Source organism: Narcine bancroftii, chromosome 11 (genome assembly GCF_036971445.1).
Source record: "Narcine bancroftii isolate sNarBan1 chromosome 11, sNarBan1.hap1, whole genome shotgun sequence".
NCBI classification, from domain to species: domain Eukaryota; kingdom Metazoa; phylum Chordata; class Chondrichthyes; order Torpediniformes; family Narcinidae; genus Narcine; species Narcine bancroftii.
The window spans coordinates 65,853,153-65,877,508 of NC_091479.1; the positions used below are offsets into that span (position 1 = coordinate 65,853,153).

General features: G+C 45.7%; 1 protein-coding gene across 4 annotated transcripts in view; it reads right to left on the bottom strand.

The window, feature by feature from the left end:
- Positions 1-24,356, bottom strand: part of large1 (LARGE xylosyl- and glucuronyltransferase 1) — a 383,521-nt gene that overhangs the window by 106,283 nt on the left and 252,882 nt on the right. For all 4 annotated transcript variants that reach the window (XM_069903185.1, XM_069903181.1, XM_069903182.1 and 1 more), the window contains exon 8: positions 8,452-8,564. In XM_069903185.1, the coding sequence (XP_069759286.1) occupies positions 8,452-8,564 (113 nt within the window). The remainder of the gene's footprint in view (positions 1-8,451; positions 8,565-24,356) is intronic.

The following is a 24,356-nucleotide window of genomic DNA, read 5'->3' on the forward strand; positions in this document are numbered from 1 at the left end:
CTGGAACCTGGTGGGAGTGGGGATTGTGGAGGATCACGTGACCTCTCCGTCTGGAACCTGGTGGGAATGTGGATTGTGCAGGGTCACGTGGCCTCTCTGTCTGGAACCTGGTAGGAGTGTGGATTGTGGAAGGTCATGCGGCCTCTCCGTCTGGAACCCAGTTTGAAGTCGTATCACCTGTCAATCATGGTTGGACTCTGCTCACTCATTAGTGCACACATGACCACTGGCCCCTTTAACCACCTCGTGATTACCTGGGCTGGACTCTCCAGCTTACTGTACTATAAAGTCCACTATATGCAGTAGCTCGGCCTCTTTTACTCTTTGGCCCTGGGACAAACCCTGCTGTGGACAACACTGCAGGAGTTGTTGGTAAGGTGTGCACTACATAGGGATCGGGGCTGTTGTATACTGTTGTAGTTGTAGATAGTATCTGAGCCGTGCCCATGTTAGACAAGGAATGGCAGGTAACGTATTGTGGTCATTGGTTGTAATAAGCCTGTATCAGTTGCTGATATTGGTTGTATTAAGTCTGATGTGACTGGGTTTTACTGTGCTTGTAAGCTCACACCAAGACACAAGAGAAACTTGTCCGTGAACTACTCTTTGCAGACGATGCCGCTTTAGTTGCCCATTCAGAGCCAGCTCTTCAGCGCTTGATGTCCTGCTTTGCGGAAACTGCCAAAATGTTTGGCCTGGAAGTCAGCCTGAAGAAAACTGAGGTCCTCCATCAGCCAGCTCCCCACCATGACTACCAGCCCCCCCACATCTCCATCGGGCACACAAAACTCAAAACGGTCAACCAGTTTACCTATTTCGGCTGCACCATTTCATCGGATGCAAGGATCGACAATGAAATAGACAACAGACTCGCCAAGGCAAATAACGCCTTTGGAAGACTACACAAAAGAGTCTGGAAAAACAACCACCTGAAAAACCTCACAAAGATAAGCGTACACAGAACCGTTGTCATACCCACACTCCTGTTCGGCTCCGAATCATGGGTCCTCTACCGGCATCACCTATGGCTCCTAGAACGTTTCCACCAGCGTTGTCTCCGCTCCATCCTCAACATCCATTGGAGCACTTTCATCCCTAACGTCGAAGTACTCGAGATGGCAGAGTCCACGCGGCTGAAGATCCAGCTGCGCTGGGTGGGTCACGTCTCCAGAATGGAGGACCATCGCCTTCCCAAGATCGTGTTATATGGCGAGCTCTCCACTGGCCACCGTGACAGAGATGCACCAAAGAAAAGGTACAAGGACTGCCTAAAGAAATCTCTTGGTGCCTGCCACATTGACCACCGCCAGTGGGCTGATAACGCCTCAAACCGTGCATCTTGGCGCCTCACAGTTTGGCGGGCAGCAACCTCCTTTGAAGAAGACAGCAGAGCCCACCTCACTGACAAAAGGCAAAGGAGGAAAAACCCAACACCCAACCAATTTTCCCCTGCAGCCGCTGCAACCGTGTCTGCCTGTCCCGCATCGGACTTGTCAGCCACAAACGAGCCTGCAGCTGACGTGGACTTTTACCCCCTCCATAAATCTTCGTCCGCGAAGCCAAGCCAAAGAAAGAAAAAGAGTGTAAGCAGTTACTGGTATTGGTAGTGTTGAAACCGATGTGACTGGCTGCACTGAGTCGTATGATTGTGTGTGTGTTATCCCTTACATGTGTTTCAAAGACTAGTGCTGCATTCAGCTGTTCTTTAAACCCCTTGAAGTTTTCCCTTCCGGCACAGCATCCTGCTTGTGTGAGATATAGACTGATGCAGCAAAGCTGAGCTCACATTCCAACTGGTCACCTCATAGCGTGGGCTATTGGTCAAAGTGCTGGGTTTCCAGCAAGATTTCTAAACAAGGCCTCAAGTGGCCTCTTGGATGGGGATCATCCCTGAACCATATGCAAAGAACATTGGTGAATATATTAACAGGAGCAGGAATGAACCACTGAGCCCCATCACCAGTTAATATGATCACAACCGAATTGATGATAACCTCATCTGTACATTCCTTCCATCTCCTGCTAAACTTTTATCTCCAGGCTTAGCAAGAATCGGTCTAATTCTGCCTTAAAAATAATCAAAAACTGCTTACACTTCCCTTTGGGGAAAAATTTTCAATGATTTAAGATACTTCAGAGAAAAGTTTAATCGCATTTCTTTCTTAAATTTCACCTCATTCACATGTTAACTGGACAATTCTATATGATACCTTAGAAGGGAAGGTTGAGAACCACTGCTCTAGACCCAATTGTTTCTGAAATATTTTGCTTGAGAAAAATTGTCATTGGCCCATTTCCTTTGGAGTTCTGAAACCGTGCACATAACGAGTCAATGAGGCATGATTAAAACAGTGGGTTTCAAACTTTTTCTTTCCACCCACATACCACCTTAAGCAATCCCTTACTAATAATCACAGAGCACCTATGGCATAGGGAATACTTAGAGAGATGTGAGTGGAAAGAAAAAGGTTGAGAACCACTGAATTAGAGGGTCCAAGATGGTGATGTGGCAGCAGCCTCTCTGGACCTGCTGCTACAGTAAAGCACCGTGCACAATTTTTAATTGGATCATGGAGAGACTATTGCTGCAATATGGAAATCGCCAAGCAACAACAAACCTTCGAGCAGAAGCTGCGAAGTTGTGTGGCCTTGACTGCTACGAAGACTGAGCCTTTGTTGTGGGGACAAGGCCTTCAGTCTTAGAAAAAAGTTTGAATGCAGTCATCGAGACATAGAAAGTGGAAACAATCGCCACAGCCCAACTTGCCCATGTCGATCAAAATGTCCCACCCACTAGGCCTACCCACTTGCATTTGGCCCACATATCTCTAAACCTAGACAATCACTGTATCCGTCCAAACGATTCTTAAACTTTGTAATAGAACCTGCCTCAACCACCTCCTCCAGCATCCCAACGAATGCCTCTGTTCCCTTTAATAATGCAGCTGCCTTTCACATCCTGCATCAAGTTCTCCACAGCTTCAGCCAGAACGTTTGACTGCAATGCTTGAAGATACTTCTGGAAGTTAATTCTCTGTCATTACCCCTGGTGCAGAGAGTCCAAACTGTACCTCCGAGGTCAGGTCATGCCAGAATGCAGGACATAAGCCCAAAGAGGAGGAAAAAGACTGGCAATAATTTTTCATATGGACAACGGCAGACAGATATCGAAGGTCTTCCAATCTTTGGAGGTTTTGTCATCATGTTTCTACAGTATGGAAACAGGCCCCTTGGTCCAACGACAATGCTGACCCATCTGCCTGTGTTCGGCCCATATCCCCAAATTATCCCAGTCCATGAACCTGTCTAAACGTAACAATTGCTGCCACCTCCACACCCACATTGCCCTCCATGTCAAGAAGGTGCCCCTCAGGCTCCTTTTATATCTTTTCCCTCTCACCTTTATGTCTATTCCCTCTAATTTTTAGATGCCCCCTCTCCTGGGAAAAAGACTTACTGTTTACCTTATCTATGACCCTGCTAATATTATAAACTTCAATAAGGTTCCCTCCACACCCCCACCGAATCTTACAGAGAGAAAAGACCCAACCTACCCTGATAATTCAAGGCTACCAGTCTCAGTAACATTCTTGTGAATCTTTTCTGCACATTTTTCCAGATTAATTCCTGTTTTATTCATGCATCTATGAAATATCTTTCAGTTGGGATTGCTGAACCTTCTGGGAGGCTTATCTCTGATTACAGAAAATCAAAGATGCTTTCTGGCTTGATGGGAGATGGGTAACTTGATATTGCAGGTTTCATAAATCACTGCTACTTTTGGGGCAGTTAACAATCTCGAGGAGTAAAACACAAAAATCTGCAGGGAGCGCGGTTGAAGTAAAACCAACGACACTGGAGAAACTCAGCAGGTCAAACCATGTCTTTTATGTAGCAAAGCTAAAGATACAGAACCGACGTTTCGGGTTTGAGCCCTTCATCAATTATGAACCCAGAGCATGTAATTATACAGGCTATCAACACTACCAAGTTCATGAATTTCTTTTGCTTAAAACCAACATGCATGTGACCTTATTATTTTTTTGCCGTACACTTTGGCCACCAGGGACAAACGTGCAGGAACATTGGAAAAAGATGCACATGGCAATAATGCTCGGAAGTTGGAGCTGAAAGAAAATAGAAGGTGAGTTACCTTTCAAATGACTGATGCAACAAATGTACCGAGTACAACTTTACAAACTAAGAGTGTTTTATTACAACTGATCGCAAAGCCTTTCAGTGACACCTAACCCGGGGCTGGTTATTATTTCAAACACACATGGACTTCAAAGGGCGAATGCTTATGGGAATGCCCTCGTTGGTTATCTCAGGGAATTCAGATCTGTAAAGGCAGGAAAATCCACAGCCATCACAAGCTATTTAAACACTCTTCATAATCCAGCGGCACCCGTTATGGGGAAGAGGAAAAGGGGGTTATCAAGAGGGTGGGTGCGATAACATGAAAATACCCAAAACGGAAGGTCTGAAAAATGTGTTTTGCTCAGGCTCCCTTTCACTGTTATCAAGTGATTCATCCTGCAAATTTGAATTTCATTTTTGAATTCAGTCATTTTTTATGGTTGCGCTGAGACCGTCTCAGAATCAGGCCCAATGTTGTGGCCTGAGCAGCCTCATTTTGGAGCATTCTTGTCCCTTGGCTATGGACGAAGGACGGGAGAGAAGGAGCAAGCAAAAAAATATGCGATGATCAGTTGTTCAGCACCGAAGGTAGTACAAACGGTCAATCAGAAAAAAAAAAGAGTATGATTTGCAATTGCAGCACCAAAAATGTTGGAGAAGCTTCCATAGGAAGTAAGAGGCCGTGAAGAGCTCGGGCTTGAAACAACGACTGCCTTTTCCTTCCTATGGATGCTGAGTGTGCTGCTGTGTTTCTCCCGGATGTTTGTGTGTTGCATTAATCCTTGTTTACCATGACTTTTTGTTTTAACCTCCTTGCCACTTCACCTCGATGAAGAGACCACAGGTGCTCCTGCAATGTCAGTGGGAGAAAAGAAACAGCTAACGTTTCAGGCTGGAACCCTTCAGCAAGACCGGCGGTGTCTCAGTACCTTCACCCCATACCTCTTCTCAAAGGGCCCGCCAAATAGAAGGAAGTATCAATCGACCCACTACCTTGCACCCAATCAGGAAAGGGATTTCTGACCTCCATCGCCTTTTGTGTGAAAATGGGCTGCCTGATGTCAACAGGAGGCAGTGGCATTGGAAAAAGTGGCAGGATCCATTGACACTCCCTGTCTCTGAAGGGACTCCCTTTCGCTTCTCTTCCTTGTCTGGATAGGGGCACCTCTGTGTGTGCCTTGACAGGCTGAACAAAGGGCAACACACTTTGTGTGTGAGCAGGAGGTAAAGGGGATCTTCAATCTTGATCATTCTGTCCGTACAGCTCACGTATCTAATACAACACCATCTCCCAGACTCAAAAGAAATAGCAGATTCCTGCCTAGTTTTACCTTTTTATTACTCTGTATCATAACCTGCAACCGCTGCAACCGTGTCTGCCTGTCCCGCATCGGACTTGTCAGCCACAAACGAGCCTGCAGCTGACGTGGACATTACCCCTCCATAAATCTTCGTCCGCGAAGCCAAGCCAAAGAAGAAAAGATACATAGGTACAATCCCTTGCAACCGCTGCAACCGTGTCTGCCTGTCCCGCATCGGACTTGTCAGCCACAAACAAGCCTGCAGCTGACGTGGACATTTACCCCCTCCATAAATCTTCGTCCGCGAAGCCAAGCCAAAGAAGATCATAACTGAGGAACAAGGCGAATTTTGTGAATGGTGCCTAAAAATTAACAGGGTGATCCAGACATTCCCTGACCAGAAATTCACAACTGAAGCACGGACTCCTCCACTCTGTACCGCAGCCCTCTTGAGTAAGGCCAATGGTCTGCGATCTTTATTGATTACCCTTTGGATCTGTGTGTGCTGACTTGCAGTGATTTGTGCACCTGGACATCATGATTATTTTCAGAATGCATGAACAGCTTTCCAATAACGCCACCACTAAAAATTCTCCTCCTCTGCTCCAACACAGTCGAAGCAGCAGCATGCTCTGAGCTCCTTTGCTTTACTGTGCTAATAAATCTGAGCCTCCACAAAGCCACTCTCCACTTCAGTGTCTTCCTGTCAAACTGCCCATGTGTGAATAAGCTACGATTTCTCATAATCCTTTTACACTGGTACCACGGAGCAGCTCAACTTTGGTGTAGTCGCAGTGATTTCTCTCTGACCTTCAGTAAATCATCTCATTGTGGTGGTTGCCAACCAGCTCCCACTATGGCAGACGAAGAATGTGCACTGCATTTCAGATACTGGTACACCTGCTTTTGGTTCCTCAGACCGAACAGAACGACTGCAGCTGTCTCCTTCCTACTGAATAAGACTGCTCGAGTCCTCGTCAAGGGCTTCAAAAGGGCATCGACCATCCCAGTACCCAAGAAGAGTAGCGTGAGCTGCCTCAAGGACTACTGTCGTAGCTCTGCTTCGAGAGGCTGGTCACGTACCTAAGCAAAGATCTGGACCCGCTGCAATTCACCTATCGTCACAATCGCTTCACGGCAGATGCAATATGGCTGGCTATCCACTCAGCTCTGGGTCACCTCGAAAACAGCAACTCATACATACGCTGCTTCTCCCCACTGATCGTCAACACAGGCCCACCCCAGTCATGCTTAGCCCACTGCTCTACTCGTTATACACCCATGTCTGTGTGGCCAGGCACAATTCCAAATGCCATCTACAAGTTTGCTGATGACATCACGGTTGTCGGCAGAATCACAAACGGCAATGAGGAAGCGTACAGGAGGGAGGTCGATCAGCTCATTGAGTGGTGTCACATCAACAACTTTGCGGTTAATGTTAGGAAAATCAAGGAGATGACTATGGACTTCAGGAAGGAGTCAGGGGAACACGACCCAGTCCTCATTGAGGGCTCAGTAGTGGAGAGGGTCAAGAACTTCAAATTCCTGGGTTTCAACATCTCCAAGGATCTATCCCGGAGCCTCCATGTTGATGCAATCTCAAAGAAGGCTCGCCAGCGGCTATACCTTGTGAGTTGTTTGAGGAGGGTCTGTATGTCACTGAAAACTCTCGTCAACTTCTGTACTGTGGAGAGCATTCTGGCCGGTTTGCGTCACTGCCTGGTTTGGAGATGCCAAATCTCAGGACAAGAATAAACTCCAGAGGGTTGCTAATTTGGCCTGCAACATCACAGGCTCCAGACTTCACTCCATTGAGGACAACTACAAGAGGCGGTGTCTTAAAAAAGCAGCCTCTATCCTCAAAGACCCCCACCACCCAGGCCATGCCCTCTTCACTCTGCTATCACCAGGGAAATGGTACAGGAGTCTAATGACGTGCACTCAGCGGCACAAGGACGGCTTCTTCCCCGCTGCCATCAGATCCTGAATAATCAATGAATCAAAGACACTGATCCACTTTTTGTGCCCTGTTACTCCTTTTTTATATAGTATTGTTGTAAGATGGTTAGAATATGAATATTTGCTCACTGACGCTGCTGCAAACACTGAATTTCAAGACTTGTTCACAACAATAGATTCTGATTCTGCTGCTCAGTCCAATATGTTGGGGTTGGTGCTTCCTCTAAACCTTGTGCTGCTTCTTGTTATACATCCCCCCTCTGTTTTTATTGATAGGAGGAGACAGTCCAGTCAGGTCTGCAATGCTATTTTGTAATCAGTTAAATCTTGAACTGTTCCCATTTTACTCAGTGAAACACGAAAGGGAGCAGAGACTGCAATTGTAGTAAAAGCACAGGATTGCTGGAGGAACTCATTAGGCCTTGCAGCATCCAGAGCAGGTAAAGTAATTTCAGGCCTGAGTCCTTCTCCAACGTTCCCAACAACGACCCTCCTTTCCCCTCAGATTCCACTATTCACCCTGCACACTCGGGGCAACTTACAGCGGGCATGTCACCTTTTAACCTTTGCATCTTTAGTCTGTGGGAAGAAACCAGGGGAAGACCCACACGGTCACAGAATGTGCATGAAAACTCCACCGGAGATCAGGATTAAACCTGGACTGCTGAGCTACGAGGCAGCTTAACTGGCTGTATCACTGTGCCGCCCAATGTTCCCAGAAGGAAGTATCAATCGACCCACTACCTTGCACAATGGTAATGAGGAATATTCCAACCTGTGGCCCTTTGCTACACTAGCGTTACTTGGAACACACAGTCACCAATTGGCACAGCCATGCGACTTTGAGAGATGTGAAAAAAAGAGGGGCAAATGTCCATTTAGAAATGTGGAAGCAATTGACCAGAGCACTTGAATTAAGATGAAGTAGCAAGGAACTAAAAAATCAACACGTTGAAAAGTCGGAGTAATCAAGTTTCCATAGTTACATATAAAAATAATGTACTGGAGGTTTTCTGCCATGGATTGAGCTAATGCCAGCAAGTGCATGTACCTGATCAGCCAATGAAGTGGACAACATGTTCATCAGTTCCCGTTCTGCTGTCAGGCGCCACATCTGCTCCCACTTCATCTTCCTCAGCTTGTCCAACAGTAGCAGGATAACACCTGGCAAAAAGAAAATATATAATTTTTTTTAAGAGCCTGAACACAGTGAACGCAAATTTCCATAGATTTCCGCGTGCGTTAAAAGGTTGAGGCATTAGTTTTTGGGAACTGAAATCACAGGAATGGCACCGGCTGGACCTCACTTGGAGTATTGTGAGCAGTTTTGGGCTTCCCATTTAGAGAGGGTTCAGAGGTGGATTCTGGGAATGAAAGGGTTAATTTATGAGGACTATTTGACACTCCTGGGCTGTTAGGAGGGGGAATCTCATTGAAATACTTGGAATGTTGAAAGGCATCAACAGAGTAGATGTGGAAAGTATATGTTTCCCATGGTGGGAGAGTCTAGGAGAAGAGGGCGCAACTTCAAGACTGAAGGGCGTCCACTGAGAATAGAAATGTGGAGGCATTTATTTAACCAGAGGGTGGTGAATCTGTGGAATTTGTTGCCACCGGCAGTTGTGGAGGCCAGGTCGATGGGTATATTAATAAAGCAGAGATTGATGGATCCTTGGCATCAAGGTTATGGGGAGAAGGCCAGGCAGTGAGGATGAGTGGGAAAATGGATCAGCTCTCGATTAAATGGCAGGGCAGCGTCGACAGGCTGAATGGCCTATTTCTGCTCCTACGTCTTATGGTTTTATTGGATGTGGTGCCAACCTTCCACAGTCTGTGAATCAAAGGTGTTGACAGTGATTCCAGTTTCCAGCATCAACTGACAGAGAGTCCTGTGCCTCGACCATTAACCGCTCCTCACTTCGTACATGCTGATTGATTCCAGTGTTTTCCGTTTTTATTCAGATGTCCAGCAGCTATGGTTCCTTGATAGTGTTATCTCCCTTTGAACCTCAGATGGCACTGATAAGACCCTTCATGCAAATTAATGTTCTCTGGTGTCCTTCACAGAAGTGCCTCATTGAACTGGATAGCCACAACTAAGTTGTCCTAACAGTCAAAACTGTTATTTGTCATTGAGCAAAGACTAATCAAAAAAAAATCAATTAATTTTGACTTTGGTCTTAAATTTTTCCTCCTGATTCAAGGCAACCAAATCATGTTTCAGTATATTGAATTTCAATATAGTGCGTCAGTTTCCATTAGCTCCCTTTCGATAGAATTCCTTCAAATTAAATTAGTTTCCATTGTGCTGTTCAAATTTCCAATGCTACAAACCATTTTCTACTTAGTCCCATTATACAGGCTGCAGTACATCAAATCAGATCCAATCCCATTACAAAATAGGTAGGTTTTCTGCGTCCCATTCGGCAAGTTTTAAGTGGGGGGTGGGGGGGGGGGGGGGCCTTGACGGCGTCTCAGTGAGAGCTTGTACCTGAGCTGAATGGAGAACTGACAATGCCAACACCACTGTGCCAAATTTAATTTCAGCATTTGAAATGACATAAAGTATCTGAATTACCAAAGCCCCTTTCACAAGCTCATGGCATCTCAGCAGATGAATTACTTCTGAAGTTCAGTCATTGCTCACAGAAAGATCCCCTTAACAGTGACCAAAAAATGCCCATCTCTCCCCCCCCCCCCCCGATTTAGACTATCCTTAAATTTGACCCCTCACAATTTCATATTCATCTATAAGGTGACCTCTGACTCTTCAAGGAAATAAAATTCTCAGCTTATCCCGCCTCTTCTTATAATTCAAGCCCTCTGGTCCCAGTAACATTCCTGTGAATCTTTTCTAGTTTAATGATACTGGACATGGGTTAGTGCAATTTGGACAAATTTAATCGTGGCAGTGCAGCATATATGGTGAAATTCTACGGTCGCAATGTAGAATTAGTAGTTCCGAGGGATCTTCAGGGGTTTAGGACGTGCAACAGCAGTGAAGAGATGAAGTGAGATTTGCGATCAAAGCAAATACCCAAAAAGTCAGTCAGTATCTGTGGGGACCAGCAGTTCAGATCAATGACCTGTTGAATAGGATTGTGTCCTGTAGAAGGAGTGGATCAATTTCTGGAAATAGTTGTGAGACAGTACATGTTCCAAAACTAATGAGTACACAACACTATCACTTTTCAGCGTCCTTCTCTTCTACCTTCCCACCAACATGCATTGTTAGTCTGTGCTCCTCCCCCTTCCCACCTTTTGGTTTGGCGCCTACTCAATTTTCCACGTTCCCGACCTATGTGACCTGCGGAGTTTCTCCAGCACCTTTGTGTACTGTGCATCTGCAGATTTGCGTGTTTAAGCACAGTATTTTTCTGCACAATGGAACAACCATTTCTGAAAATCAATGCTGGAGTAAAAGTAAGAGATCAGATGAAACTCTTGAGCAAGAAGACCATAATAGTCTTCTCCAGGGCTGAAAATGGCTACAATTCGGTCTCATCGCAGCACAGGACAACAATTAAGCTGTCCTGACGCATTCATTTTCCCACAGATGACACATGAGTAGAGGAAGTAAACCTCAGATAAAAGCATGAAATTTGATTAATACATTTAAAAAACCCATTGGGCTTTAGAAAACGACATATTCCTCACATTTTCATCTGCTGTAATCCAATTGACAATCTTCATGTGCAAGGTCTCCATTGAAAAGCAATTTTATGTTATATCAAGCAGACAATGGCAATGACTCTTCCATTAAGCACTGCCGGGCTGTAATTTTAAGGATACTGTTGTTTCACATTTTCTGCTATACAAAACTCTTGTTCAATACACCAATGTGTAAGTGTGGAGGGATCGTAGCAGAATTTGGTCATCGCACCCTTCCATAGAATCGGTAAAGGCAGCTGGGGAGTGCTGCTGCCCCACATCTCAGGTTACCCATGTTTGATCCTGACATAAACATAAGCGCAGCGTTAACCGATGCTGTCTGTAAGGAGTTTGTACGCTCTCCCCGAGTCCACGTGGGCTTCCTCCGGGCTCTCTGGTTTCCTCCCACCCTCTGAAAATGTACAGGGTTGGTAGGTTAATTGGTGTATTTGTGTGGCACAGGCTCGTGGGCCGGAAGGGCCTATTGCTGAGTTGTATTTCTAAATTAAATTAAAAACAAGAAATAGGAGCAGGAGTCGGCCATCTGGCCTGCCAAGTCTGCTCCAACATTCAATTAAATCATGTCAGATCTTGCCGTGACTCAGCTTCACTTACCTGCCTGTTTCCCATAACCCTTAATTCCCCTATTCTTCAAAAATCTATCCATTTGTGACTTAACTATATTTAATAAGGCAGCATCTTCTGCTTCCTTGAGCAGATAAATCCACAGATTCGATTCTTGATGGGGAAGCATTTTCTTGTCATCTTTGTCTTAAATGTATTCCTTCGAAACTTGGGTGTGATACCCCTTAGTTCTAGTCTCATCTAACAGTGGCAACAATCTTCCTGCTTCTATCTTATCGATTCGTTTCACAATTTCACAGTTTTATACGTTGCTATAAAGTTACCCCCCACTCCCCCTGGTCATTCTAAGCTCCAATGAGTCTAGCATCAGGCTCTACTTGTAAGATAACCCCTTCATTTCCAGAATCAACCTGGCAAACCTCCTCTGCCATCCACTTGGAGTTTGCATGTTCCACATTGAGGTCATGTGGGATTCCTCCAGATTCTCTGGTTCCCTCCCACATCCTAAGGACGGGCAAGTTGATTCCTTACATCGGTGGTGGTAAATTGCACCTGCTGTCGGTGGAATTCGGGAAAATTGGGGGGTGGGGTGGGGTGGGTGGGGAGGTTGCTGGCCACGTAAGAGAGAATATGTTACAAGGAGATAGGAGAGTCTCTGTAGCTTTGCCAGGAACGTAAATCAAGGTTTTTGTTCCAGGATGCTACCTTGGTATCTCCAATAGAAAAAAGCGGCTACTGCCTTCACAGTGACTGCCAACATCAAAACCAGTAGGGTGCAGGAACCATGTAACCAGCAAGAAGTTAGATCCATTTAGAGTTACCTTTGAGAACTATGGTTGACCTTAGGGTTCCACACAATCGCAAATGCAATCCCTTAGAATGATGAAATGCTTTATTGGTTTGCGGGTGGGGGGTGGGGTGGGGGGGGCTGGAGTTGTTAGTGCCTGTCCAGAGTTAAGAGAGGGAGTAATGTTGATGGGGTTGCACTGAGAGATGCCAAAGACTGAATGAGCCAAATCACCTTCTCCAAGGTCACAACAGCAATCAAAAGACACTTGGAATTCTCTGAAGATGAAGGCACTTGATATACCTTGACTTATGCCCGATCGAGTTACGTCCGATCGCTGATAGACAATAGACAATAGACAATAGGAGCTGGAGTAGGCCCTTCGACCCGTCGAGCCAGCACCGCCATTTTACAGATCATGGCTGATCACTACTATCAGTACCCCTTTCCAGCCTTATCCCCATAACCCTTAACTCCTTTGCCCACTAGAGTCTTATCTAACTCTCTTTTGAACATAATCAGCGAATCTGCCTCTACCACCCTCTGTGGCAGAGCATTCCACAGATTCACACTTCTCTGGGTAAAAAAATGTTTTCTCATCTCCGTCTTAAAGGGCCTACCCTGTATTCTTAAACTATGCCCTCTAGTCCTCGTCTCCCCCATCATTGGGAACAAGTAATCCGACTTCACCCTGTCTATCCCCCTGATAATTTTGTATACCTCAATCATGTCCCCCCTCATCCTTCTAAACTCCATTGGATACAAGTCCAGTTTTTCTAGCCTTTCAGCATATGTCAACCCCGTCATCCCTGGAACTAACCTTGTAAATCTGCGCTGCACACCCTCTATAGCTAGTATGTCCTTCCTCAAAATTGGAGACCAGACCTAGATGCAATACTCCAGGTGGGGTCTCACCAGGGCCCTGTACAACTGCAGAAGGGTGTCTCTCTTCCTATTCTCCAATCCCCTCTTTATGAAAGCCAACATGCCATTTGCCTTCTTCACAGCTTTCTGAACCGGCATGTTAGCCTTCAGTGACCGATGAACAAGTACACCCAGATCCATTTGCATCTCCCCACTCCCTAGCTTGTCTCCATTTAAATAATACTCAGCTTTCCTATTATTGTCCCCAAAATGGATAACCTCACATTTGTTCACATTGAACGTCATCTTCCATTCAGCAGCCCACTCCCCCAACCTGTCCAAGTCCCTCTGCATTTTCCTGACATCCTCCTCACACCCCACACCGCCACCCAGTTTAGTGTCATCTGCAAATTTGCTCATGTTATTAATAATCCCCTCATCCAAATCATTTACATAAATTACAAACAACTGAGGACCCAATACCGATCCCTGCGGCACTCCACACGTTACATCCTGCCATCCTGAAAAAGACCCGCTTACTCCAACCCTTTGTTTCCTATTTCTTAACCAATTTCCTATCCATGTCAGCACCTTACCTCCAATACCATGCTCCCTGATCTTGCCCACTAGTCTCCCGTGCGGTACCTGATCAAAGGCTTTCTGGAAGTCCAAATACACCACATCCACTGGCTCTCCCAAGTCCACCCTCTTTGTCACATCCTCGAAAAATTCCAGAAGGTTAATCAAGCATGACTTACCCTTAAGGAATCCATGCTGACTAGCCCTTATATTATTATTTCTGCCTAAGTGTTCTGCTATTACTCCTTTTATGATAGATTCCAATATCTTCCCCACCACTGACGTCAGGCTGTCCGGTCTATAATTTCCCGTTTTCTCTCTCCCTCCCTTCTTAAAAATCGGCACCACATCAGCCACTCTCCAATCCTCAGGGACCTCCCCCGAATCTATGGAACTTTGGAAAATGTCGACCAGTGCCTCCACAATTTCCATAGCAACTTCTTTAAGCACCCTGCGATGCAGCCCATCAGGCCCTGTGGATTTGAAATGTCCTTGAATCTGGTGGTGTGCAATTTCACACATGAATCTTCTTCCTGAGTTGGGGGGGTGGGTAGGGGGATGAACACTGTGGTTGGGATGGGATGAGTCTTTTAATATGTTGGCTGTTTATCCAAGGCAGTGGGAATTATAGATGATGTCAATGGATGGGAGAGGGTTACGTGTGATGGTACGAGTCATGTTCACAACCTTCTGCAGTTCCTTGTGGTCTTGGGCACAGCAGTAGCCATCCCACACAGTGGTGTACCCTGACAGGATGATTTCAATTTAGAAGTAGTTAAGGGATGCAGGACACGCCAACATTCCTCAGGTTTCTTAAGAAGTAGACGTGCTGGTGTGCTTTCTTGGCCATTGCACCGATATGGGTGGAGCAGGACAAGTCACTGGAGAAGTATAACCTGAGGAACCTGAAGCTGTCAACTATTTCCACCTCAACACCGTAGATGTGGACTGGAGATCAATAACCAACTCCTTGATTTTGCTGGCACAGGAAGATCTGTTACTCCCTGACGTTGGGGTGGCAGGCCGTGCCTTAAGGAGCGAGCAGACAGAAGGCAGGGAGGTTGCTGACAGATAGAAGGAAAGTGGGCGGAAAAGAGATCTCAGTTGGAGGGTCATTGGGACTGCTGCAGCAAAGCACATTTATGGATCAGCTTCCCTCCAGCCTGAAGCTGATACCTGTCACCAATGTAAAGGAGGTCAACGAGGGTCTCTGTTCAAAAGGAACAAGCCATATTGCTGGGTCACTTGCCAAAGATATGCAGGCATCCACACATGCAGGGTACCCTCACGTTGTTTCCTGGTGATGTGTCAAGACTTTCTCTGGACATCAGGATCAATGATCTGGATCCTTCCCAACAAGGCAGTTGGACAGTATAAGTATAATTGAATCCTGAATTAACAAAGTGAGTGAGTTTCGGTCATGGTGACGTTAATGCTGGGGTGTGTTCCACTTTGTTCACTAATATTCCTCAGGTGGAAGAAACCCATCTCCCTTAGCTGCCCTGTGAATCCAGACCTTGCAATGTGGTTGAATAGAGCGCAGAATTGTCCAGGAACAGTATCATTGGACCACGATGTCTGCGCTGAGCATAATGCCAAATTCAACTAAATATCTTCTGCCTGCATGGGATCTGTACCCCTGAGAATTCATGTGGCCATGTAAAAACCGCTGGCTACTCTTGGTTAAAATAATAAGGAATATTGACTAATTCTTCAGCAAAAAGGCAATTAGGAAGGAATAATCAATCTGTTGAATAAATTGAAAAGCACCACAAGTAAGTGGGTCAATTCTGCTGTTTTGTGGGGGCGAAGGGAGGGAGGAGGGGAGAGGAGGGAATGCTCCACTTGCTGCTACAACACTGGCCCACATACATTGAGCAATCCCAGCATGAGACTTCCTGCAGCACCGCTGCTTAAAGCAGCTTTGCTCTCACAATTGGACATCATAGATTTCAGATTTACTGCCAGAAAACATAAATGACATCACATACAACCCTGAGAATCTCTTTCCTGCGAGTTGGTAGGGCAAAAAAAACTGTACACAGCAAAAAACATATGAACAAACTACAAAATATAAACAGATAACAAATGTAAACAAACTGACTGTGCAATCCAGAGAGAATAAAAAAAAGAATCAATAAAGTGCACAAGTAAAACTCCTTAAATGAGTCTCTGAGTTTGTCATTGAGGAGTATGATGGTGGAGGGGGAGCAGCTGTTCTGAACCTGGTGGTGCGAGTCTTTTGGCACTGATACCTCTTTCCTGATGGCAGCAATGAGTACTGGGTGGTACTGGTGTGGATCCTTGATGACTGCTGCTACTCTCTGATGGCAGCGTTCCCTGTAGATGTTCTCCATCGTGGGCAGGGTTTTGCCTGTGATGTCATAGGCTACGTCCACTACTTTTTGGAGGACTTAAGCCCTGGGGCATTGGTGTCCCCATACCAGACCGTGATGCAGCTGGTCAGCACACTTTCCACCACACCTCTCTGGAAATTTGCCAGGGTTTCTAGTATCATACCAAACTCCCGAAGAAGTAGAGGTGCTGACGTGATTCCTTCACGTGTGTTGGATCCAGGAAAGATCCTCTGAGAAAGTGACTCCCAAGAACTTAAAATTTGCTCACCCTCTCCACCTCTGACCCCCCCTAATGACCACTGGATTGTGTGCACCTCTGGCTTTCCTGTCCTGAAGCCAAAAGTCAACTCCTTAATTTTGGTGACATTGAGTCAAGGGTGTTGTTGGTGCACCATTCAGCCAAGTTTGTATTTCTGTTCATGAAGTCTTCTGCAGACGGTAATCATTTACACATCCACACCTGCCTCCTGAAGAGTACTTCTGATCTGTCAGACAGGTATCTTCATTATGATGAGAATCCTTCCGTCATCAGCAGTGGAGATCTTCCTTGGAATACCAGTCCCTTGCAATTACTGAGCTCACCAGAACGCCTTGTTCTTAATGATGTTCCAAACTGTTAATTTTGGTCATCTAAGGTTTGGGCAATGTCTCTTACTGTTTTATTCTCGTTTTGCAACTTCATAATAGCTTCTTTGACCTTCATTAGCACAACTCCGGTCCTCATGTTGAAAAGTAGGTGACTACAAACTCCAAAGGTGATCCAAAGCTTCAAAACAAGCACCAATGACGCAATTAAACATTATTGAGTATTCACAAACACATGGAAGCCAAACATCCCTAACATTATGGTGCCCTGAAATGAGGAGATGATGTATTAAAAAAAAGTACTGTAATTTCTACATGGTTAAACCAAAAATGATAGAAATAACACTGAATAAAATCTGGAATGTGCACTTTAATCATGTGTGAATTGTTTGATTACAAATTTAAAACTGTGGAGCATAGGGGAAAATAAGGGAAAAAATGTCTTTGTCCCAAACATTATGGAGGGAACTGTATTTGGCCGAATGGGTGCCAAGGTGGTGTCCTGTCTGCTAGCAATTCAAAGGGTTTCCCCCTTCTCCTCCAAGATTGGTTGACACCTATATATGAGGATGACGTGTGTTTGTGTGGGGGGGGGGGGAGGGGGGGTTGGGGAGAGGCAGAGCAGGAGTGAGGGAGCAGAGAGAGAGACAGTGGAGAGGGAAAGAACAGGGGAGAGAACACTGGGGGAGAAACCAGGGGAGAAAGTGTGGTGAGAATAGGAGGAGGGAGAGTGTGGAAGAGAGCAAGGAAGAGAGAGTGGAGGGGAGAGAGCAAGGGGGAGAGAGTGGAGGGGAAAGAGCAAGGGGGAGAGTGTGGAGGGGAGAGAGCAAGGGGAGAGTGGAGGGAAGAGAGGAGTGGGAAGAGTGGAGGGGAGAGTGCGAGTGCAGGGGGAGAGCAGGGGGCGAGAGGACAGAGAGAGGAGGGGAGAGTGGAGGGCAGGCATGAGAGTGGAGGAAGAGAGAGTGGTGAGAAGGAGTGAAAGGGAGAGAGTGGAGGCTAAGAAAGTGGAGTGGGAGAGAAGGAGTCAGAGGAGTGTAGAGAGGAGAGAGAGAGGGAAAGAGTGGAGGGAGAGAGCAGGGGAAGGGGAAGAATGGATGGGAGAAAGCAGATGGGAGAGCATGGAGGAGAGAGTGTAGGGGACAAGATTAGGGTGGAGAGACAGTGGAGAGAGCGGGGGAGAGAGAGTGGAAGGACAGCAGGGGAAGAGGGGAGGGGAGAAAGCAGGGCGAAAGAGAGTCAAGGAGAGAGAAAGGGGAGCGAGTGGATGAGAGAGAGAGTGGAGGAGGGAAAGTACAAGGGGAGTGAGAGTGGAAGGGAGAGAATAGGGTGGAAAGGAGCACGGTGTGAGGTGAGAAAGGATGGTGAGGTAAGGAGAATGAGAGAGGGAGGAAGGCGAGGGGATATGACTGCCTATGAAACTCATCCCATTTACCTCCAGCCCACCTCACCTTCCCTCAGTCTCTGAACACGAAAGGCACAAAATAGCAAAACGGAACACTACACCAATGCAATGGTCCCAATCCAGATGTTAAAAGGAAAGCAGGCCACCTTGGGAAAATGACCAGCAACTTGCCCATCCTCTTCATAGCCATCGTTCATGGATACTGTGCTCCTGTGCAGCTTGGAGGGGGGTGGGGGGGGGGGGGTTGGGGGTGGAGAAGGCCAATAACTATCAATGATTGCAGGGGCTCGAACACCAGGTAGCCTCTTTTTGCCACAGTCCGAACCTTTGCAACAAGGCTGGCAAGCAAGCCTGGGAGGGTAGGGCAGCAGTGATGAGGCGGCACTGGTCGCCAACCTGGGCAACACCCAAACGATCCTATTAGGTGGTTGGACAAGAGAGTTCTGCGCTCTCTAAATGCACGTCCCCATGCAGGAAGCAGACTTGAACTGACTCAGCAGTCGCCTGGGCTCCTCTTGCGACATCTATGCACTGTGCCATTGAGGACTTCTTGTCTATCACTACCTGCTCAAGGCTCAGTGTGCTTGATTATCCAGAAACACTTTAAGTCACGCCAGTTGCATATATCCAGATCGCCACTCGCAGAATTGGTTCCCTGTTAATTTATCCAGTCAAGCAAGCACCAAGGTTGGGGTGCATAAAGCAATCACTGGGCGTGGAATGAGATTCTTACGTGGGGCAATAATTTCCCTCCAACTCATAATGGAGAGGAAGAACGCTGCAAGTGTTTGACGTGTGTTCAGCAAATCTCATTACTTGACATCTGAAATTATAATCAGTGTAGACAGAATGTACTTAATGAGGGGTCAGGGTTTTATGCATTTAACAAGGGGCCAGGTAGACCAGTATGAGGGAACTTGCAACGGAGGTCTCATAGATTCATCAGGCAACCATCGCAGGATGCTGGCTGGTTTTCACAACATTCTTGGACTCCCTTCTCTGAGTTACAAAGAATCTGACCTCTAACCATGATCACACTGCTGTTCTTTGTTAGGAAGTATCTCTCACGAAATATTACCTCGCAGACACTGTCCTGTCAGGCACGAGTTACAATTTCACATCAAGGAACCTTGCCAAGCGGTGAGGCACTCGATGGTTTGACATCACATCGGCAGCCCCACCAGGCATCAGCTGCAAAAGGGAACACATTTGGAATAATCAGGGGTTGATTACATGCTTTGGAGAGGACTGGACAGCTCAGCTGCTGGATGCAAGCTGATTCACCCGAGACATAGCATCAGCAATTTTAATCTGAGGGAACTTTTGGGAGAGGCTTTTTATTTCTGTGCTACTCTGAATTAAGACAAAAATGAAGCCCGAAATCTACTTTTGTCAGAACCAACTGCAGGCATCCAATAAATAAACAGAAATCCTGGAGAAACTCAACAGGTCCTGCAGTGCCCATTGGAGGCTTGAGCCCTTTGTCAAGGTGTGGAAGCCCATGCGGCTGTGGAAACAAGTATGGGTGAGTACACGATCGTAGAGTTTCAGAGCAGCAGGGAGTGCAGACTCTCACAGAAACACCCTTCAAAGAGGATATCTTCATCAGCGTAGGCATCCCTTGAAGAGATTTCACAGTGGAGCAGTCGAATGGAGTGAAACAAGAACGTCTGAAGATGCTGTGATTGCAGTAAACACACAAAATTGCAGCATCCATAGGAGGCAAAGATATATGACCAACGTTTTGGGCCTGAGCCTTTCGTCAAGCAATCTAATGTTCACTTGCCACAAGCAATATGACAGCTCCTTTACTGTTGGAGAAAAAAAACAGCTAACGTGACAAATGTCCCTTCCAATTATCTCAAAATAAAAAAGAAATATCAGATTAAGAGGCAAATGATGATCACCAGGTGGCCATACTCTGGTCAAATTAGTTTTGCAAAGCAAACACAGCCTTGGATATAGAAAGGGAGAAAGGTGTCAAGAACACAAGAAAATAGGACCAGGAAGAGGTCATTCAGGCCCTCGTCTGCCCCTGCATTCCACATGATCTGCATTCCACATGATCTGCCTCAGCTGCACATAGTTTCAACTCCGCTTTTTTTTTTGGTTTCAAAACTTACCTATCTCCGTGACCCAGCCAAATTCCAACACAGTTTTAAAATGAATGGCCCCTCCCCTCCATGTTTATAACTATGTGTTCTTGTTTGAGATGAACCCACCAGAAACCTATCCCATTATGTGTGAATAAGATCACTCCCTCCTTCTTCTAAACTCCAAAAAGCAGAGATCCAAATTCTTTAGCCCATCTTTACAGGCAAGATTGGTTTGTTCAGGTGAAAGTTACAACCTTGTGTTTTTAACTTTTAGTTAATTTTGTGCCTGCCTCTTTAAGAGAGCTATTGTTTGCAGTTACCAAATGTCATAATATCCACGCAGACCAACTCATTATTCAACCAGATATGAAGGAAGTGGGATCACGAGAAATTTTTCTTTAAATGTTTTGTCTCTTTAAATATCGTTTTGCATCTCTTTAAAGTTTGTTTATCTCTTTAAAAGCTTCCTTATATACATTTTATATTCCTATTATACAGTAAATGCTTTGTATTTCATCGTTATGAAAGTCTTAATGCGAAGTTTGTTTTATCAACAAATTAAAGCTACATAAAGCAGAAGTCACAGAGTTGGATTTGTTGGATGAAAGAGATCAAAATTTGGAATATCGTAGCTCATGCCTTGGAGGATGATACCTTGAAACTAGGATAGATTAGAATAAGGAAAGTGTTGTCTATAGTTCACGCTTCATGTCCCACTAAAAAATCGCGAGTTTATTGTCGTTCACAATGTGCACATCTACTAAGATTCTTACTTGCTGTAGCCAAACGTACTTGGTTAATTTGGTATAAACAATTTAAGGGGTCAGCTGAATGCACGGGGGTGGGGGGTGAACAGGAGGTGGGGAGGGGTTATGCTGCTGAAGTTGACACATCTGAACAGAAACATTTATCACAAAAGATGGGCTAGGCCCAATCGCTTCCTCCAGTGAAGAACAGCCTGAGGTGTGATCTGACACAGAAAACGCAGAGAAACTGTGTCTATATAGAAATGGAGACGACCACTAATAAAGCCCAATATGGAATTCAGGAGAAACCTCTTCAGACAGAGCAGTGCGGACAGCGTCGCAGTTAGCACCATGCTCTTACAGATACAGCAACCCAGGTTCGAATCCGCCGCAGCCCGTTAGGGGTTTGTGCATTCTCCCTGTGACCTCGGTGGGTTTTCTTGACCTTGTGGTTTTTGGAGGCGGCATGGTTAGCGCAACGCTTTTACAGCGCCAGCAGTCAGGATCGGGGTTCGAATCCCGCGCTGTCTGTAAAGAGTTTGTACATTCTCCCCGTGTCCGCATGGGCTCTCCCCCTGGGGCTCCGGTTTCCTCACACTGTTCAAAACGTACTGGTGGTGTAGGTTAATTGGGTGTTAATCTGAATTTAAGAAAAAAATTTAGGAGATTCCGCCTGCTGCTCCAGTTTCCTTGCACCATCCAAAACATATTGGGTGAAATTGGGCTAGAATGGACTTATACCGCGCTGTTTTTTTTTTAAATTAAGCACTCAGATATTAAACGGCTCACATGGTCAAAATGGTCCACTGAAAGGGACGATTCATCATCAGAACGGACTGAGTCAGAGTGGAAAGGCTTTGGTTCAAGAGGTTTCGGCAAACAGGAGGTGAGGTGATGGATGGTGCAGGAGTTAATTTTAAGTAACAGCCACCTTATTCGAGGAACAAAAAGGATTCAGCAGGTAGGCGCAGGTAAGGGTGGGTTTTGTATAACATACATTTTCCTATATGCAATGGGAATGGAAGCCAGGGCAGGGGAATGCTCCTCTTGCAGAATATGGGTCATCAGGGAAGCCATCAGGATTCCGGACTACTTCATCTTTGAGAAGTGCATCCAGCTGCAGCTCCTGACAAACAGAGTTAAGGAAATAGAGCTGGAGATGGATGAACTCTGGATAATTTGGGAGGCAGAGGGGACGATAGACAGGAGTCACATGGGCACTATCACACATTGGGTAGACGTGTGACAGTCAGGAGAAAGAAAGGAAACACGTAGGCAATGCAGAGTAACCCTGTGGCCATTCCCCTCAAAGACATGCATACCATTTTGGACACTGTTGGGTGGGGGAAGACCTACCAGGGACAAATCAAAGTGATCCAGTTTCTGGCACGCTGCTTGATCCTGTGGCTAAGAAGGCAGGGAGGAGGAGGCGAGCTGTAGTGATAGGGGATTCCATAGTTAGGGGGGTAAGTAAGAGGTTCCATGGAAGGGATTGAGAATCCCGACTGGGATGTTGCCTCCCTGGTGCCAGGACAGGTGAGGTGACAGAAGTATGTGTCGGGGAACATTTTGAGTTCAGTGGCCATAATGCCATTAGTTTCAAGTTAATTATGGAGAAGGATGGGTCTGGGTCTTGGCTTGAAATTCTAAATTGGAGAAAGGCTAATTTTGAGGAAAGGGTGGATTGGACAGGCTGTTTTCGGGCAAGGATGTGCGAGGCAAATGGAGGACCTTCAAAGGTGAAATTTTGAGAATACAGCGTTTGCATGTTTCTGTCAGGATTAAAGGCAAAGTTTACAGGCCAAGTGAACCTTGGTTTTCAAGGGATATTGGGGATCTGGTTCAAAACAAGAGAGGTGTACAGCAGGTATAGGCAACACAAAGAAAAAGGGGTACTTGAGGAGTATTAAAAAAATTTAAGGGATATCTCAAGAAAGAAATCCGAAGGCTAAAAGACTTTGGCAATGTGAAGGAACATCCTAAGAGGTTCGATAGGTATATTAAGAGCAAAAAGTATAGTAAGGGACAAAAATTAGTCCCTTTGAAGATCAGAGTGGTCGGCTTTGTATGGAGCCAAAAGAGATGGAGGAGATCTTATCTTTCTTTTTGCATCGGTATTCACTCAGGAAACAGGCACAGAGTTGAGGAAAGTAAGGAAAACAAGCAGTGAGGTCATGAAACCTACATAAAGAGGAGGAAATGCTTACTGTTTAAAGCAAATAAGGGTGGATAAATCCCTAGGGCCTGTAAGATATTCCCTGAGACCTTGAGGAAGGCTGGTGTAGAAATCTCAGGGGGTCTTGAAAAATATTTAAAATGTCCTTAGCCACAGGTGTTGAAGGTAAGTTATTGGAAAGTGTTCTGAGAAAGTGGATATATAAGTATTTAGATGGCCAGGGACTGATTAGGGGATAGTCAAAATAGCTTCTGCGTTGTAGGTCGTGTTTGACCAATCTTACAGTGTTTTCTGAGTTTAGTCGGCAATTGAAAGAAAGGGTATGCATGTTGTCCCTGTGGACTTTAATAAGGACTTTGACAAGGTCCCACATGGGAGGTTAGTCAGGAAGGTTCAGACGCTAGGTATTTATGGTGAAGTAGTGAACTGGATTCGACAATGGCTGGATGGGAGAAGACAGAGAATAATGGTGGATGATGGCTTCTCAGACTGAAAACCTGTGACTGGTGGTGTGTCTCAGGGATTGGTGCTGGGACCATTGTTGTTTGTCATCTATATCAATGGGCTGGATGATAATGTGGTAAACTGGATTAGCAAATTTGTAGATGACACTTAAAATTGAAGGTGTTGCGGACAGCGAAGGTTTCCAAAGCTTGTGGAGGGGTCTGGACCAGTTGGAAAAATGTCAGATGGAATTTAATGCAGACAGGTGTGAGGTCTTGCAATTTAGAAGGACAAAGGACATGCACACTAAATGGTAGGGCACTGAGGAGTGTGGTAGAACAGATGGACCTGGGAATACAGATACATATTTCCCTGAAAGTGGTTGTAAAGAGAGCTTTTAGTACAGGAGGTAAAGTTGTACAAGACATTGGTGAAGCCAAATTTGGAGTATTGTATGAAGTTTTGGTCACCTAACTACAGGAAAGATATTAATAAGATAGTAAGAGGGCAGAGAAGATTTACTAGGATGTTGCCTGGAATTCAGGAACTGAGTTACAGGAAAAGATTAAACAGGTTAGGACTTATTCCCTGGATAGGCAGAAAAATGGTTCGGCACAGTTTAGAAGGCTCAAAGGGGTCTATTTCTGTGCGGTTATGTTCTATGGTTCTATAGGGAAACTAGAC